Genomic DNA, 20,120 nt, shown 5'->3' on the forward strand with positions numbered 1-20,120 from the left:
TGACATGGTGTTAGTAGCTGATACTCGCCCCCACACTCCTATCACTAGATAGCTGTTCAGTTGCAGAGAGGCTTTTGTTGTCATGGCGATAACTAAATTGTGGCCTTCACTGTTAAATGATTTTGCAAAAACAAAGTCACACATCCCGCAATACACTCACTGAATATTATTCAGCAATGACATTTCTTAAAGGATAAACTGATGCTGATACATAATTTTGATGTCTCGAGCTCAAAAATAAGATTATTATCATGAACATGAGAGACTTTTGATACAAGTACAGATAGCACTTGGGTGTAAATAATTGAGCTCCACTGTGGAATATCAGCATGTCAAAAGGACTACAAGGTCCTACGCTAAATAGGTGTTTAGCAAAAATAAATAAATAAGTGCGATATGTAAGAAAAGCTTCTATTAATGTTTTATGTGTACTGCATGTGCCCTTCTCATTTCAACAGGTAACATCAGGTAATATGCTCATCATTTAGTATGAGCCAGGATTCAATTCAATTCAATTTTATTTGTAGAGCCCTATATCATAACAAGGTTGCCTCACAGGGCTTTACAGAATTAGTTGGATAAAATTGGAGGATTAAATTTGATATTTTCTTTCCTTTTCTCTCTCACCATTTTCAGCAGTACAAATATTGTGTCTCCAGGTTAATGGACAGATAAAATACACAGAGACAAAAAAAAAAAAAAAAAAAAAAAAAAAAAAAAAAAAAAAAAAAAAAAATATATATATATATATATATATATATATATATATAAATTTATACACACACACACACACATATATATGTATATGTATATATATATATATATATATATATATATATATATATATATGTATGTATGTATATATATATATATATATATATATATATATATATATATATATATATATATATATGTATATATATATATATATATATATATAACAGGGTGTCCCATAAGTCTCCATACATAGGAAAAATAAACGTTTCTTGACATAAACCATTTTTATTTATATAATATGCTCTATATGACTGCCATTTTGTCGGGAACACATTTCAATGTGTGTCCTCCACTGCTGAAGAACTATAAAGAAGAAATATTAAGAAATACATGTTAGAACCATATATGTATGGAATGTATTATGTGTCCTATGTATGGAGACTTATGGGACACCCTGTATATATATATATATATATATATATATATATATATATATATATATATATATATATATATGTATGTATGTATGTATGAGAGACATAAATAGCTTAGCAAATGCTCCCAAGCTAACTTTAAAATAAGTTGTGTCCTCAAAATGTTATCAGCACAATAATTCTTTATTGCTGTACATGAACAATTTATAAGAATGACTTGTACAGCTCTGTTGTCTGTCGAGCTAATTAGGTTGTGATGGGAAAAAGGTGACTATTACATAATTGGTAACACCTGCTAATCACTAGAAACCCCACACAGACACATTAGCATTAGTCATACGGCTAATACGGAATTAATTGTGTGAAGGTAGCGCGCATTTTTTGTACATGTTTTAACAATGTTTTCAGCAGTGGGACTTTGCAGAGAAGTTTGTTAAAAGAAAAAAATGTCAACAATTTTTATTAGAGCCAAAGATAGAGGGAAGTTGCAAAATATTTGTTAGCTAACTGCATAAGCTAGCTACAGCATAGCTTAGCAAGGTAACCAAATTTTCAACTAGTCACCTGCCAGAGTTGCTGTTTTTAAAATAATTTGACAGGGCATTATTTACGCTTTTGTGTCGAGGTGGAGAAGCGACAACAATGGCAAGTATGGATATTGTTTGTGACAAATTCCACTTCCGTCATGAGCCGAGGTGGAGCGGCCGCCTGGGGCCTGCGGAGGGGGGCGGCCAGCTGCTGTGCCTGGCCTGTGTCATCGAGATGGTGGAGAATGATTATGTTTCGGTGAGGACTGCATAATAACTGTATTTTATATATAAAACCTTTCTCTTACCACAATTAATTGTTCACCTACTGAATATATTTCTAGTTGGTAAGTGTCATCCTTCAGAATTTCTTACTTGTGATGTACTTGACCGCAAAGTGTTTATTCCATTTAGTCATGAACAGAGAATTTTACAATCTAGTGCCCATCTCTCCTCATCTGCCTCCTTTTTACAGACGGTGAGAAAGTCTTTTGCTTTGTCTGCTATCAGTGGGGTGCTGAAGTGCTCTCCAGGGGCGTTAAAAGAGCTCCTCCAGCAGGACCACAGAGTCTCACTGCGTTTTATATCTTCTCTACTGGGTGAGAAACAGTGGCACAGTCAGTATGAGATAACTATGAGGAGGAAGAGCCAATGTTAGAATGAAAGTGTTTGGAAAACTTGTTTTTCACTATATCTTCTTCCCTCTCCCCGATAATTCATATGCTTTTATTAGGTATGTACACAAAGAATCATATGTACTTTAAAAGTCACTGTGTGAAGATACCTAAGTTCTTAAAAGTATACAGGTTAGGGATCCTGCCTCTGCAAATCAGCAGTGTGACTCCACAGTACACAAATTCTCAACTGGATATCAACAATCGATTGCTGATTCTTTTAGACATTTCAGTGACTTGAGTTTGTTTGTGTAACCTACCTTCTTCTTAGAAATAATATTCACTGGATCAGTGCGCAGTCAAGCTACTGCTTTGGTCCACAGCTCTGCTTCTCTGCAAGGTCAGACTGTGAGAACAAACTATATTTACTTAAGCAGTATTATTCACCTTAACACGATTTATTTAAACTGATCCATGGATTCAGGTAATAGAGTTTACCTTTACCTTTTCAATTCTTTTTATATCAACTCACCCAGTTTGTCATTACTAAAGGACACTGAACTGCTGATTCACTGGGCAGATATTTTGGCCTTTGTTGAGCATACTTTAAAAGCAATTTTTATACACAATTATATTACAACTCAAGGTGCACTTTAATTGCTTGACCTCTTAAATCATTGGCATGGGTCATAGCAAAATGTAGTGTTAAAGTGAGAATTATTTTTTCTGTGTGAAAATCTCAAAAACCTTAAATTCCACAGAACATGACTGAACTGATTAAGAAGACACATGATAGATGCAGGGCTGTGCTCTCAAAATGTTTTCCATGTAAAACTAAAATAAAGTCAGTAAACCATCAGCTAATGAAACAAGAAATTATATACTGATTTATTAAAGTGCATACGCTGGCCACTGATATTTGAGCAGGGGATGAAGTGGTACTACACTCATCCTTGTATTTTAGATGTATACGAAGAACTCATTATTGTGACAACAATCTAGTGGAGCCAGTGACCCTGTGGGACCTGTATAGAGACAGTAGCTTTATTAGCACTTTATTGTGTTTAATGCTTTTCTGTCAAGGCCAGTACAAGACATATATTATGAGAATGGCAGATAAATAGTGCTGCTGAGTTAGTTTACAAAAACTTTCTCTTCAATGGAGAAATTTCACTCGGTTATTGCAGCATAAAGTATTAAACTACACTATTAGTGTACTAATCAAATTAGTGCAGTGTGAAAGACATGTGGGAAATGGTAAGCTGTTTAAAGTGCTAACTGCTATGACAAGACATTAAAAGAGCTTCTACAGTGCTTGTGGGATGGTCTGCTGAGCTAAGCTTCAGCATGTGCCAATAAAAGAGTAATCCAATATAAAATATGCCTTTCATCTCTCCTTTACACGTTTTATTTGTTTGTCTTTGTAGTACAGCCACAGAACAGGTATCACTCCTTGAAAACCTGCCTCATAACATGGCTTTATTTTACTGATACATGTTTTAGAATCCTAGCAAAGGTGAACAATGATGTGCGGATGTAAGTGCAACACTTGTGACTCTCACACAGGCTCCTTTTGGATGTAGCTTATGAAGTATGATCAAATATAGATTCATTTTAATGTCTTTGTGCATTACGCTGTTTATTTGTTATATATCCCTGTCTTAATTTAGTGGTTTTCGTGTTTGGATATTTGTCTACATTTCAGTCTCTTTTCCTTCTGTGGTACCTTTTTATGCTGCAGTGGGTTTGTAAAGATTTATTTTTAAATCCAGTCCATCACTGTTTTTTGTCCTCAGGTATGTTTCACACTGTGGAAGACTCTGCTAATCTTGAAAAGGTTGGCCAAGGTGAGGAGAAACTTCTTAGTGTTTCGATAGTGTGGGAGTGTGTGTCATCACATGTACATGTAAATTTACGTTAATTCAGCATACACTCATGCTACTCATACTGTACACATACACATAGACTGTATAGTTACTGTCATACCGACAGTAAGCAAAGGCACACACACAAAAGCTTATGAGTCACACACAAACTCTTGATGTGACAGTTGTCACTTCTAGAAACTGAGATGACCCAGCTGTAACTGTTTATAACACGAGACTTTTTGAACTCTATTTTTTCCCACTGCAGCATTGTCCATAGCTAGAGCACTAACTTCTTTTTATATTTAATGATTTAGTTAAGCTGCTAAATGGAGATTTTTAATGCCTTTTTTTTTTTTAAATATTGGGGTCTCAGTGAGCTAGCAGTTTTAGTCAGATTTGTCTCACTGCAGTCTTTTTTATGTTAAATGTTTTGTAAGTGGAAATGACAGACAGATTTTATGGTAGCTGTCTAAAAATGCCTTAGGGACCACTTTGCTGTAATAGTTAGTAGAGTGCTTAAAATTTGACACTGCTATTGCTCTTTGCACAGAGAATGTGGGAAGAAACTCATTTGCGCCCAATGAATAATGCAGTTAAAATATCTGTGTATGTGAGCAGAAACAAAGGGGCAGAAAGAAAGCCAAGAACATCCCAGAACTTGTCTTAAAGCACCTTAACACTTCTGTAACGCAGCCGAAGTGAATACAGCTTTGATTTTAGCTGAGTTGTAAACAGTACACATGTATTATTCTCAGTGTTATAACTGTTGTATTGCAGTGACAGATGTTATTTTAATAAACCTGGCATGTAGTAACACTGGAACTCTGAGTTGTTTATTTTTTCCCCCCCAATGACTTTTTTCCCAAAAAATGTGAAACTGTTCTCACTGTCTGACTAATTAGTGTCTCCCTGTGCCTCTGTCTGCTGTGTGTGTCTGTGTACATGCATGCATTTGTATATGTACGTGTTTGTCAGTGCTGCTTCAGCTGCTTTTAGAGCTGCAGAGTGAGCTGCCTTTTCGCTTTGTTTTAGATGAGATACACAAACAGGTGAGTCTGACACATTTGCCGACATATGGAGAGCCACACCTGCTCAACTACACATGCAGGCGTACTAACATGTTCAACATCTTTAAATATGTAACAGCACTTGTATAACCAACGTATCCTCCCATGGTTGTTTAGTAAACAGAGTGTTCTTGTCTCCCTCTCGTTACTGTTGTGTCACACTCGGGGGAGGCAGTATTGGAAAAGCCTCATTCAACACACGATGCTGCAGGCGGAAAATAGTAAAGTTGTGTACACTGATGATGACAGAGTGGTGTAGCACTGGGCAGAAGGGCAAACACATCTCATTTAATCACTAGAATAGAGTCTGATTAGATGTTTTTGAGAAAATATGTTTTAAGTCTGGAAAATAGCTGTTTTTCGATGTTCAGAATTTTGATATGATATGATGTTACATGAAAACCATAAATATCAGCATTATCTCATGTCTGCTTCGCTGCTTCAATTCCTGAAAAGATGAGATTTTTTATAATTCTGCTCAAGCCAAAATGCTTCTCTGTAGGGATTTGGATGTTCATTCATCATTGTCTAGTTTGTCAGTGGTTATCATTTATGCATTACTGTCTCATTATGATAAAATATCATTAAGTGTCTGTGTGATGTGTCGGAAATGTTTTATGACATTTATTTTTGCACATTTCTTCCAGCTAAGTGGCCAACTCAGTGTCAAGGGTTTCCTGCCAACATTCAACTTTCTTGGGAGCCTCGTGGAAACAGTCCCCACTGTAGCCCATGTCCTAGTGACTCAGTATGGTGAGACAAAGCAACAGACATCCACTCACATCTCACAGTAATAGAGGCTTGCTGCTCTGAGACCCTGACCTTTAAGCTGTCCATGGCACGGGCAAGTGAAAAGATGGATTTTACTTGAAAAAATATGGGTTGGAAAATAAACAACCCATATTGTTTTGGAATGCTGCTTTAAAATGTGACCTAATCTCAGATGGTGCATCATGATTTTACATCTCTCTCATCTTTCTTGCTGTCTGAAAAAACTGTTAAATGTACGCAATACAAGGACGATTCACCTCCAAAGATGAGATCCAGGGATACATTAGTAATAATGAAATTCACCTTGAATGGGTGACAAAGATGTAAAAAACTATTTATTTCCAGCATCTCTTGTTCTCTCCACACAGAATGATCCACAATTCTGTCACAACTGTCTATTTCGCCTTTTCAATTAAATCCTGAAAGCACAGAAGAAGTCTACTGTGCCCACTTCTGAAATAGTATTCACCATGCCCACCCTGTTCACGCTTTACTCCTCTGAGACATGAGGGCAAAAAATGCAAAAAGAACTGTATTTATAATATCCTTTCCCCTGAACTTTCTCAATTCAGTCTCTCTGGCCAGTGTGACCTTTTCAATTACGCTACAGCCGCATTGAGATATCTCTGCTGTGTCCATACTTGAAATTCTATCTGCATAACCAATTCCATGCCTGCTTCTGCTGAAAATAAAATAGCTTCTCCAGCTGCAAATACATGTTCATTTAATCTCTCCCCTCAAATCCCCTATATAGAGAGATATAGAATAATAGAATATATACGATTTGTGTGCAGTAGAACAATAATGTGTGTAAACCTGCCATCCGACACAAAATAGGCTGATTTAATCTTTGCTACAACCACCTGTATGTCTGTCTGCTCACTGAACCATTACTCCTCTCTGTTTAATGGGTGCCATTAATCAACCTCAAGCATGTGGGTGTGTATTTGTGTGTGTGCAATGTACTCTTTCATGCCTGAGTGTTTATATTCACAGGCCAAAGTGAATGTGAACCTTATGGCAAATAAGCAGCATAACGTCATAGTTACTTTATTATGCTATGTGTGTCCACCTCCCATGTGTTTTTATAAGTTTTACAAGCTCCCCAGAGCAAGCAGCAGTGGATTGTTATGATGCTGATGCAAGATGTGGGCTGCCACTATTGACTGTGCAGGTTTGTCTGTGGCCTGTCACTCAGCAAATCTCTGTGGGGCTGTTTGGACTAATGACAACATCACGGCAATGACAACACAAGCTCAAAGCACCTGACGCATTTCACTCTGTCTGTCTCTGTGTCTGTCTGCCTGACTGTTTAGCCTCTCTGTTTCCCTCTATCTGAATCTGTTTTTTAATCTCGTGCTCCCTTTCTACCTCCCACTCTCATTTCAGCATTTGCTGGCGTCTTGCTCCCTCAGGTCCCAACTGAGGAGTGATTACATACAAAATAAGGAGCAGAGAGGAAAGATAAACCATTAATGTGAGAAAAAAACAAGTAAGAGGGAAAGGAAAGCTACAGTGCTACAAACTGTAGGGTTTCTTAGGCTGTGAGAATTTGATTTGAATGTGAACAAAACGGTAAATCGAATTGCTAAGTATCAGCATTTCTATAATAGGACAAAACTGGCATTCCATGCAGACATTATAAACACAAAAGAAAGAAATTCAGAAATCAAATACTTTTGGCTTGATGTTTATTCATTTAGGCGGGCCAAATGGGTACAAGTACATTTGAAATGTTGGAAACTCTGAAAGCTGTGTGTGGAAAAAAGCCAGAGAACAAGACAGGGAAAGGTTTAGTTAAGCTCGGTGAGTGCAAAATAGAAATACATTTGAAAGCAGATCACAGGATGAACAGAGAGTGGTAGTTCAGGGTGTGCAGCACTGCATCAGCCCAGCAAAACAGTAAACAATGCAAACGGAAATTAACCTTTAGTTTTGTTTGACAAAGAAAGCAAAACAAAATTGTTTAATCTCCTTTTTCCTGTCCTCGTTTAGTCTGTCTCTGTGTTTTTATGGCTGTGTCATAAATTTGGCCTCAAACAACAATTTCAAGCCATTTGCCAGAATATTTTGCCCTTGTATGTTTCTGCAATATGTATCGTCTAAATGTAGTTTGTCATCGAATGATCTGCTGCTTTTTTCCTTTCCTCAATCAGCAGGAGGTGTTTGGTACATAGTTCACATCCTGACTCCTGTATGTTTTTAAGTTTAGGCAGTAAAAGCATGCGTGTGTATTGTTGTACACGTCTGTTTTTAATAAGTAATATTATCTGTTCATTCTTCATTATTTACTTTTTGTAATTTTACAGTTCTTAGCCTTAATGCCACTTAATCTTAGTTTTTTTTATGGGTATATATGACTAGTTCCACCTATGATTCCTTTATACCTCCACAGGTATAAAGTATGGGAAATGCTATGTCTTGTCTCGTTATTTGCAGATTATTATTATTACTATGTATATTTGTATTTTTTTTATTACTTCTTTACGCTTTTTATTTCTGTTGTAAATGTCAAAATGGAAAATGATAGAATGATATTTTGATATATTACACATATCTTTGGTCCAAACAAAAACCTTAACAAAGAACTTTGTTGAGGGATGGGAAAAGATAATGGTTTGGTTTAAACATTATTAAATCACGTTTGTTTTTTCACATCTGTCTGCTGCCTTTTTCTGTATCATGGGATCTTCTGTTTCCTTTCTCTGACACGCTGCCAGTCCCCAGACCTAGCCATAAACAGTTAAATATTATAAATTGAGTTAGTGGCTCTTTTTGTGGAAAATAAACAATCATGCATTTTCTCTCTGAACAACTTAAATTTACATTCATGCCAAAAGCTCCATGAGTCACGAGCTTTGGTTTGACAACTTTGTGATAGCACATATTTGTGGTTTGCAAATGCATACAATGAAAACATTCTACCTTTGGTTGCTTATTTTCCATTGCTAACTGCTTTTACGTTAAACTCTCTTGTGGCCCATCCATTCCACCATGTGTCTGTGCAGGCCTTATCTCCCTCCTCTCCCAGCTCCCTCTTTCATTCTCTCTTTATGCCTGGCTCTCATCTTGGCCGCCTCATATATTTTGGTTTAATCAAACATGTCTGGGAGCCTCTCCTGTCTCACATGGGTTTTGATCTGCTTCATAGAGCAGCTGGGCTTGGATTTGGCGCTCCTACTCTGTCATCTCTTTCTCTCTTTCTTTCACACTCAATGACTCTGTATCCTTTCACCTCCACTGCTGTCCTGCACTTTAACACCATTCATCCATTTGTTCTCAAAGTCGCCCTTCCTCTCCCTGTTTAAATAGCCTGTATTTTTCTGTATCATCTATATTCAGTGTGCCTCATGGGCATGTATTTTAACTTTTGCTTCTGTTCAGTTCAGACCAAATCTGCATTGTGCTGATGCTGGGTATAAACTTGGTATACGGGATCACTTGCACACTTAGTACACTTTCGACAGTACTTGGTCAGTTTAATGCATGGGAACCAGGTTAAGCTTAATTAGACTATATTCACTTTGCCAGTTCAGTTAAACACATTTTTTTTTTAAAGATCTAAGATTAGCCATTAAATTATGTACAACATAATTTCTGAATTCGTCTGTCAGTGGGAAGAGCTCCTCTGATTAAAGATAGCTGAGGAATCTTTAATTGTATTACAGCTACTTGATAATCCCAAATCTCTCAATAAAAACAACACACATTATTTTACATTATATACTGTTTTCCTTAAGTCCTTTTTACTTTCGCATATGTAATTATCTACAAGATGTTAAGGTTGGTGTTTTAAAGTGTGTATTCTGTCAGTCTGAACGTAACTAGCACAGGTTAGTATGTTGTAGAATCTGTCCTTCTACAGGTATAAATACTGTCAATCCTATGAAATTACTTTGCATTTTACCTGCACATGTATGTTATCCCTGTCTCTACCTTAGTCTTAGTTTTTCTCCCTTTGACTCCCTCCATGTTTTTGTGACTCTAAATCTGTACATGGTGCATCCCCCTGTATCCTTGTGTTTCTCTTCCCCTGATCCTCACTCTCCCCACATCCTCTTTGTCTCAATCTTTCTTTCTTTTTCCCTTCTTGGAAATCTAAATCTTGCTCCCTCTGACAGACAGCATAACTAGGAGTGTCTTATTTCCTGTCTGTTTTGCTTAGAGACTCCTTTCCTGCTCCCATATATTTTTCAAATCTTCTCTTGCTTCTGTCTCTCCTGACTGTGATTCTCCTTGCATCGTCTGTCCCTTCATCTTTATAATAACTTTACTTCTGCTGTTGGATCTGCCTGTGATTGTCATAGTTAAAGAGCTTGTTTGGTGACACTCAGCTGCAACTTTATTCCGTATTGTTTTCTTTGGCTTTCTTGTTGTCTCTCAGCTTTCATGGTTTTCTATTTATTTACATTTCTCCCAAATATATTACCTGTACCTGTCCATAAGGCAAAGTAAAAAAAATCTATCTAGATACTTTTCCTTCATTGCATATGTATAAGGTATACACACCCTATGTCTTCTATTCTGTTATTCTGCATCAGTTCTGGTTACTGCCAGGAGGTATTGTGATCGCTTTGCTTTGTGTGCACCCCCTGCACCCCCCACCCCCCCCTCCCGATCACCACCAAAATTTAATAATTTCTTCCTTGTGCCAGTATCAACATTTCCAGAAAATTTCATGAAAATCTGTCCATAACTTTTTGAGTTATCTTGCAAACAAACAAACAAACACACACGCACGGGAGGCAGATCTGTCCTGGCGGAGGTCTGCGCTCTCCGAGTGCTTTTCTTGTTTGAATATGTGTTTTCTACTCTCTTATTTCTCTGCTCTAGTGCCCTTGTTGGAGCACCTTTGTTCAGCCTTGCTTTACCCACATGAAGGGCTAAAGGCATCTGCCTTCTATGTGTGGCTCAAACTGTTTGGGACAGAAGCTCAGGCTCTGCCCAGCTCCATCAGGGACAGAGTGTGCATCCTGTTGCTGCAGGCCTTGGACAATGCCAGCTCCCTGCAGCTCATCACCAACTGTATTGGTGAGAAAGAAAGCATGTTAATGGGATATAGTTATTGCATGCAGTTAGTGCAATCATCTCAGAAGTTTCCTTCATTTTCAGTTGTCTTAGGTGTAGCAGTAGACCCTATTACATTACACAGGTTGAGTAAATGGCTGTAATGTTGCTCGAAATGGTCAAAGGTTTTTAGAATGAGACACCTGACATGTTTTTTTCTCTAAATTATTGTATAGAAATAACCTTGATAGCTGTGTTTATTCAAAACAGAACATATTATTGTCCCTATTTAGTTTGTTCAACAGTCCCAATTTTAGTGGCTATCTTTGAAAAATGAAATAGGAATACACTGTCATTTATTAAACCTATATTTTCACTTGTAACTTGATGAAATGAGAAAAATGAGGACATTTGGAGATGTCAGAACTATAATGAATTATACCAACGATTGTTTCATCCCAAGAGGTCCCAACTTGCTGTTCAAGGTTATTAATACTGAAATGAAAGTGAGCAGGTAATAAACTTATCTTCTCAACAAAGATCCAGATTCTACTTAGGGGCAAAGATTTGTAGGGAAACAAGAGGGATTAAAGAGATGAAAGCGTTTTGCAACCTTGAAAGAGTTTAAAGTTTTATGGATAATATGCTTCCCACTGTGTGCTTTGGTGGAGGTCTGAACTAGGTGCAGAGGAATTATTAAAAAGGAAATAGAGTTATTATCTTCTAGAACTGTGAAGTTATAGCGGTGCATTAGTGAAGTAAAACTGGGTGCACTGAGTGAGGATGGTTTGTTCTAATTTCGAGAGTAGCTGCAGTTGAGCTACTGCTGTTGTTGTTTGTGTAATTTTGCATTGATTTAATGTTAATAAGTGTTGCTGTTATAGCATTGATGAGAACAGCAGCATTTAAGACAGCGTTTATTACTGTTTTTCAGCAGTGAGGTATTGTATACTGAGTGTTTGAGACATTCCCATGAATAGAAAATATTATATTTCTTAGGCTTAAAAATAAATATTGTTTTTTGTGGGTTTGTTTTCAAATGGCTAGAAATGAAAAGAATCCCATGCAGCTCAGATTTTCTATATTCATAAGGTATAATATATGTCTCAGTGAACTCATTTGCCTCTGTGATCTTTACAATTGTATGACTCGTTGCTGATGTTTATATTACACATGTTTAATATATAAACATCTCACTGGTTCAGTTTCCTATGGCTTTTTTTGGGAATGACTATTTTGCCATGCTGCTCACACCACTTGTGTGGAATTTTTGCAAGTTTCTTCCATTTTTTTCTTTATATTGAATGTGCACTTGGGCGTAGTGTAACCTGACCTCCAGCACAGTTAATTTAGCTTATGTTGCAGCAGTTCAGCATTTTTATGAGCTTCTTCACAGATGGTGAAGGATCTCCATACCAGATTTGCCAGTGATAGTTGCTACAGATAGTATCAGTACAAATCTAATACCAGATAGAAACTGAAAAGAAACAAGGAACAAAGAACATCTATGTTTCTTCTTGTTAATGTTGGGGAATATTCATTTACTGAATGCTAATCTGTTTTCACACATCGTCTCTCATCTTTTAGGTCTGTTGTGGTTGCTGGTACAGCTAGGAGAAGCAGTGTCAGTTCTAATGAGCAGTCCGGGAAGTCCGATCATGTGCAATGAGAACCAGAACATTCAGCCCCTCGGCCAAAACCTACAGCATCAGTCCTCCGACCACTGCCCTCTGCCTCTCCTACTGAAAAAGGTGTCTGTCCAAACATCCTGCCCCAACACCAAGACCTGCATTCTGACTCTGACGTTAATCATAACAAGAAGCTCTAATCCGGGATTAATGCGCCTTTGAATAGGGATTCTGTGGGGTTTACCCTGGACAAATATTTGTGCTGCATGTCTGGGAAGTCAATGTGCAGATTATATCTAGTTTGATTTTCTCAATGATCATTCCCATTACAGCACAGTTTATGACGTTAGTATTTTTTGTAGGTCATAGGTGCGTGGTGAGTTGCTATAAAACCTAGCTTTTAGCTTGGTAATCAGCCAAATTTGACAAATACACTCCTATAACAAAATTAATGAGCTGTTTTTAAGATCCATCCAAACAAAATTGTATGGAAATAATATTTTCCACATTGTTGATTATGATATTAGTGATGTCAGGATACATACTATATATAGGACATCTAGTCCATCTCAGGTTCTTTGGAAAGCTCTCCCATGTTTGTCTTTAGATGTTACAAAAGTAAGTAATTTTTCTGTTTTAAGGGACGCTGACATGACTAAAGCGTCACAAAAAGGCTCATATTGATCATTTTGTACAAGTTGCTTGGATTGAACTGTATGTGAATGCTCAGGACATTGATATTTAACACATTCATAAACTATGCAGCTCAGAGGACAGACAGGACATCAGGGATGAGAGCCAGTTTCAAAATATTGCTTCATCTCTTATTGCCATTAGCAATCTGGCAGTGTTGTAAAAATAGCCTTCACGTACTTTTAACAGTCTATAAACACTGCAGAAGCCAAGCACACTGTTTGGAAGCGGTATGTCTTCATCAGTGCATTCTAATAAAATCTGTTTTCCAGTTGCTGCTGAGTGGCAATGAGACATTGCAGGTGAGCAGCGCTAAGTGTATTGCGTCTGTCCTGGCTCATTCTCCTCACCAGTACAGCACTCCTTTCATCAAAGCTGACGTACCCGGTAATATACACACAAATACTGTGGCTTTCCTCTGCCTTCCTCTAAATTTCTTATTAGCTTCCTGTCTTCATCTGATTTTATGTTGTTTCTCTTGTTGCCACTCTGTTTAGTAGTCACCTTTTTTCAGGATAGATAGCAGTTATTAGTATAATAAAAGAAACCAATATTTGGAAGCTATATATAGATATGCAGTAGAAATAAAAGAAAGTCCTTTATTTGCAATTAGAAGATAACATTTAAAAACAACAAAATATGTAGGGGGCACTCTATAACTCTCAAAATAAATTTGAAAAAAAAAAAAAGATTGAAAATCGTAAGTATGATCTATTGTAGCAATGTTGTGTCTGGTTTTGTATTTTTGTATATGTATATCTTGTGCATTTCTTGGTCTCCTACACAAATGAAATGTTTTAGTGCATCTTTCCTCCTCCTTACAGAGTTTCTGTTTGACCGTCTGGCTAGTAGTAACATAGAATCGCTGTTGTGGTCTGCCTACATCTGTTTGGTACTACTGACTGAAGACCCACTCTTCTTCTCCCAATGCCACTCTGTTTATGGTGAGAACAGACAGGACAGAAAATATTCCTCCGGCATGGTTATGTCATGCATGTTTATGTGTATTTGTGTTTTGGTTTTGTTACCCCTCGGCCGAGGGGTATTGTAATCATTTTGCTGTCTGTCTGTCTGTCTGTCCATTCAACGACATAATAGCATTATCTGAAGAATGCAGTGAGATATCTGCACCAAATTTATACTGTGCATGCATCATGGCATGGAGCAGAAGCCTTTTGAAAATCAGTGACCTTGACCGACTTTTTCAAGGTCAAATGGTGAAATGTCTTTTCAACGACATAATTGCATTATCTGGAGAATGCGTTGAGGTATCTGCACCAAATTTATACTGTGGACACATCTTGGCATGGAGCAGAAGCCTATTGAAAATAATTGACCATGACCTACTTTTTCAAGGTCAAATGGGCTTGTGCCCTGTGCAGTTATAATATCTGAGTACTTTTACATATGAATATGTATGTAATAAGTTTTACACAAAGACAGTCTAATCAAAATTATAGGGCAGTAACTTTCAACAGAGTCTTACATTATCTTTGGCCGAAGGGGATAAAAAATGTGCAGCACGTTAGGTTTTGTGAGGCTGTCACAGCAGAAATACTATCACACATACCATAGTAATCGTACTTCTTCGTCTCCTTGTATTTGCATTTAGGTCTTCTTGCTGAATTGGAAGTGAAACATTATACAACAAACTCCAGCACAAGGTCATACTGCAAGAGCAATGATTTTTTTTTTTTGATAGACATAAAATGTGTCACAAAGTACCTTTATAAATGAAACACTCTGGTGCCTTTTTGAGATTTATTTATTTATTTGTTTGTTTGTTTGTGTGTGCGTGTGTGTGTATTTATTTATTTATTTTTTGTTAAATATACAAGTTACCATTCCTAATAAATTCTTATTACAGTTGTACTATTTGTCTAAATAATAACTTATGTACATTTTTATCATTATTTTCATTTCATGCAGCCATAGTCTGAACTAATGAAAGGCAAATGTCCCCTTGAACAAGGACACAGACTGTGATATTGTAACACATGTTGCTGCCTAGATCTGTGGACAAAAAATGGTGAAAGCAAAGCAGTAAAAGAGGAGTAGTTTGACTGCTTCATAACTTAAAGTCATGTGGCTGCATGTTGAGCTTCAGTTTTTTTTTTTGGTTTTTGTTTTAATGGTATTCATATCTATATAAATATAGATATATTGATGTACCAGGGATTCCGTCTGTCCAAGATTTTTGTCCAACCAATTTCTCGGACACTATTCACCCGATTCTTTTAAAATTTCACACGTTCTTTACATGTGCTTCTCCCTCAATTTTTTGCTTTTTTTTTTTTTTTTTTTTTTTTTACACATTTTTGAAAAACTTTTAAAAGGATTGAAATTTAAGGCTCTAAATGAATCCCTAGGTTGGCAGGGTATCAGTGAGCAGGAGGGATAAGTGTTGTGTGACCAGGCAGGGGTATTAATTAGCTCTGCTTACTTTTTCACTTGTCTTCTGATCAAACTGCTTATTTGCTGTCAGAATTTGCTTTTGTAGCATTTGGTATTGTTTGACTACTAAATACCTAATCAGTAAATGTATCATGCATGAACAGCTTTAATACTTTTAATAATTAGGGGACACTGAAAATGGGAAGTGGAAAGAAGGAGAATGGTAACTGAAATTGTTGACCAATGGTAGATTATTCCGGCAGATCACATCTTCTGAACCAGATTTATGGAGTAATGTTTGTTTGTGTGTTACGTTTGCCATTAAAACTAATGATGTATTTCTTCAACTTCGCACTTCTGCAGCATCCCACAGGAATCGTTCAAAAACACTTGCAATGCCAACTTAATTTCTCGGTACATAGGATATCTTGTGTAGCCATTCCTTGTGCTATTAAGTTCTCACTCTTAATACAATATAAACATGAGATTATTACAGCAGTTTCTGTGTAGTAGTAAATTAGGAAGATGTATCACTGCTGCTGTTTGCTTGATGTGCATCACTGTGTTTGTTGGTGCGTGTGTGTGCCTTATCCATGTATTACATTTATGAGCGTGTCACTCACTTTAATACAGGGAATTTGCAGCCTGTGGTGGAGGAGATATCAGTCAAAGCCCTCATAACCTTGCCACTAAGCACGATTAGACAAGCTTGTGTGTTAGAATTCTGCGTGTCTGCTCATATATTTGTTTTTCTCTTTGACGTAATACATGTGTTTGTGTGATAGGGATCGAGTCCCTGGTGCGTAGTCTGAATGAAGCTCTGCGGCTCACCAACCTGGAAGTGCCAAAACAAGGTCTGGTCCTTCTCACTGTGATACTGGAAAGGTGAGACCTGTATGTAATTTTTAAATAGTAAAATGATTTTTCTGATACTGACAAAAAAATCTGTGAACATTTATGCATTGAGACTTGTAATTATGTCACTGCTCAGCAACCTGTGCAAAATCTGTTGGAAATTTACAAGCACTAAAAGTGAAAGTAAGTTACAACTGAAGAGACAGTTTACATTTTTCAAAGCCTATGTTTACTTAATACTAATGACCAACTGAACTCTCCTAAGATAAAAAATTGTGCATATGTACCACACAGGTCGCAGTGTAAGCCCTATTTCTCCAACGAAAACAGAAATGTATGATTGTACATATCCTGAAGAGCATGTACAACTTCAGCTCCCTGACAGAGAGTAGAAGCCTCTGTAAAACATGTTAAATATGGCGCAGTGTTTAATTAGATTTGAATTAACTGTCAGTTGACTTGCAGATGGAAATACATGATGAGCCACTAAAACACTGTCATATTTCTGCAGGGCTGACATAATTTTAATGGAACGTTCTGCCTGTCACACTGCAATGATACAGGGGATAAGAGATTCTAAACGACGAGGGAAATTTGTCCTTTACGCTGAGCTGAACAGTGAAAAAGTAGCTACACCAGAGCTCCTAAAGTGCTGAACAAGCTGAACTACGTGTGGGTGTGTGTGAGTGAGAGACTGAACTCAAATTGGTTATTAAGGTGTCTTTTTACAGTGCATGTGTGTCAGTGCCAGTGATTTTGCAGTGCGTGAGCACGCTATTTTTTGGCTGTCATTTGGTGTGTTTGGGTCTTAAGTTTATGTGTGTAAATAACACGTGCATGCCTCCTTATGCTCACGACTGTGTTATTTAAAATGTTCTATGAGGCCTCTGTTGTGGCAACAGCAAGCAAGTCGACAGCTGTTGTGGTGCTGCATCATAGCCCAGAGACAAACTCTAGTGATCTTTTAACACCAAAGGGTCAGAACTGTTTGTTTATTATGTGTCCCTGCTTTGAAAAAGAGGCAGTAAGTGTCTGTGTGTAGTTTAGTGAGACAGATGGAGGACAGGTTCATTGAAATTCAGGATACAGTGGCACAGCAAGCCAGAGTGTGAGATCAGGAAAAAGAACAGACTGTCAGCTTTTTGATAGGTCTGGATTGACATTTATGTTGAAAGTCCGTATCACCAAGAAGTTTTTTAAAGACTTTGCCATGGCTCTGTTTTTATTTGCAGTCTTCAGTGCCTTCACAGCACCTTATCATTGTAACTGACTTCATGTTTAATGATTTGTTTATAATTGTGAATCAAATGTATTGTACTTTCTTGTTTTTCTTTCCAACCTAGGATCTTTTTTTCCAGCTGCAGCTGTAGGAGATTAAAAATATCATTTAAGTATCTGAGAACAACATTCACTCTATTTCTTGGGAGCTGTGGGAGTGTTGCTTTACATATATAGTATGTGTGTGTACAGGCAGCCCCCAGGCGTGCATCTCTTCCCCTGTGGCCCAGGGTTTGTAGCTGTTTCAGAGGCTGTGGTAGCTGGAGTCTCCTCCCCCTGCCTGCTCGTCGCTACACAGGCTGCAAAAGCTGCCTGCACTTTGTTCAGGTATACACAACACACAGTGTAAAAAAAATGACTTGCATGCTGTCAAGGACACTCACACAGCCATATTCTGTGATAATTTGTTACCAAAATCAGTGACACATAATTGTTAATACATTATTTTTAAACAATCTTTAATTGAAACACTGTATAATTAATTAAATGCTGACTCACAATCAGGTTAATAGCACAATGAACACAGCATATACAGCACACACCAATACTGTATGTAGAGCCATTTGCACAATAACAGAGCCAACTTGTACACTCACACTTACACATATACTCAAGGACACATTTATACATAAATAGCTTTAAGTGTTTTATCAAGGACACTTATACACTTCATGACCTTTGTGAGTAGGAGCGACTGAATGAGTTAACTCCTTCCCAGAGAAACACAGCATATGTCCTTCAATGCTTCTGGCTTCTCTTTTCACTCACTTATAACACTCAAATAGCGTTTTTTTTAATTTAAGGTCTGTGTAAACTGCTTCTGTGTTTATATCTCTAGACTGAACCACCAGTCCAGACCAGTCCAGTACAAAGAGCTCCAAGCACTGGTTGATGCTGTGTCTAACAGGTTGTCTGATCTGACACCACCTTCCCATGCTCATCGACAAAGTTCTGTGAGTTAGTTTTGCTTCATATTTTATCCACAAATAAAAAACCAAGGTTAGAAGAAACAAAATTTGGAAAGAACTGAGTTTTCTGTGCGGCATTTTTATGGTGTTCTCAGAAACATTTTGGTGCTGATCAGTATGTTTTAAAAATGACACTGAAAAATCTGTTGATTGGATTAGAATGACAAGTTCCATCAAAGAGATGTTATTCTTCTTGCTGTAATGTTTTTTTAACAGCTGTGCTTCATTGCTGCCTTTTGTTTTGTTCTGTTTTTGTCAACTCTGTCATTCAGATGTCAACATTATGTTTACTTGGCTTGCTGACTTGTTACAATTAAAAGAATGAATCACCTTAGATAGTGTAATAGGCCTAGATTTGCATATAGCCCAAAATGTTTCTCTAATAAAAATGACAAGGGAGTACCAGTACTTACTGAAAACGCTGTAACCTTTCTTATAATACATCCATACAGCTGCCAACAGGTGCACACAGGGTGACAGAAAGTCTGAGCCCTATTTTCTGCCTCAGTTGCCGCCCTTGAAGATCAATAACGTCTGTGTGGGCATTAAGCCAAAATTTATCCCACCACTTTTGATTCTACTTCTCCTTAGGGAAATGCACACGGGAAAATGCATAACTAATACTCATCAAGCTTCACTGCAACACAACATGCATTTTAAGGGCACATACAGATAGCATTTAAAGTAGAAAATAAGTAGTCACTAAAACAATGCCCCTCCCTCGCAATGTGGTGTTGAAACTGCCTCATTAAAGACTCAATGTGTTTAGGATTTAGGACGATACAATTCCAGTAATGGAGTATGATATTAATAATTATTTTTTCATAAGTGTTTAATCAGTTGAAAATTAAAACTGTTGTGTTTTCATTATCATAAAATAAGCTGTTTATATCTACAGAGAGAGGGCAGGATGTCCCCTAAAGTCCACCATATTTTGCTGCCATGTTTGTTGCCTTTTTTTTCTCTGTTTGGGGATTGAGTGGGATCACCATTAGATGTCACTAAGTATTACCCACTGAACCTTTAAGCATATTTTAGTTAAAGCAATGGGCAAGTTGTAATACAGATGGTGGTTGCTTGGGGTTGGCTCAGAAAAGATCAGGCTCCCATAGACTTACACTGAACTTCTTTCTAAAAATATGACATCAGTCAGTTTTCCAGACATCATTCTGGTTTAATCCATTTTGTGGGGAACCTCTAGTAAATGATTTTGTGGTCCAATTATTGCTTCATTAATCAGATCTCATTTATTAGATAACAGGCTATGATGTCTGCAATGTTGGGCTCCACTGTGACTTT

The 20,120-nt window shown here is 37.3% G+C and overlaps 1 protein-coding gene across 1 annotated transcript in view; it reads left to right on the top strand.

Moving 5' to 3' along the window:
• The first annotated feature begins 1,793 nt into the window (after positions 1 to 1,793).
• The window catches only part of mei1 (meiotic double-stranded break formation protein 1), a 62,068-nt gene continuing 43,741 nt past the window's right edge, over positions 1,794 to 20,120 (top strand). Inside the window, exons 1-12 of the mRNA XM_030142254.1 lie at positions 1,794 to 1,946; positions 2,154 to 2,277; positions 4,089 to 4,139; positions 5,136 to 5,209; positions 5,875 to 5,980; positions 10,832 to 11,029; positions 12,593 to 12,756; positions 13,599 to 13,713; positions 14,151 to 14,270; positions 16,506 to 16,605; positions 18,046 to 18,180; positions 18,692 to 18,806. Coding sequence (XP_029998114.1) covers positions 1,794 to 1,946; positions 2,154 to 2,277; positions 4,089 to 4,139; positions 5,136 to 5,209; positions 5,875 to 5,980; positions 10,832 to 11,029; positions 12,593 to 12,756; positions 13,599 to 13,713; positions 14,151 to 14,270; positions 16,506 to 16,605; positions 18,046 to 18,180; positions 18,692 to 18,806 — 1,455 coding nt within the window. The remainder of the gene's footprint in view (positions 1,947 to 2,153; positions 2,278 to 4,088; positions 4,140 to 5,135; positions 5,210 to 5,874; positions 5,981 to 10,831; positions 11,030 to 12,592; positions 12,757 to 13,598; positions 13,714 to 14,150; positions 14,271 to 16,505; positions 16,606 to 18,045; positions 18,181 to 18,691; positions 18,807 to 20,120) is intronic.

The sequence above is a fragment of the Sphaeramia orbicularis genome, chromosome 8 (assembly GCF_902148855.1).
Source record: "Sphaeramia orbicularis chromosome 8, fSphaOr1.1, whole genome shotgun sequence".
NCBI lineage: Eukaryota > Metazoa > Chordata > Actinopteri > Kurtiformes > Apogonidae > Sphaeramia > Sphaeramia orbicularis.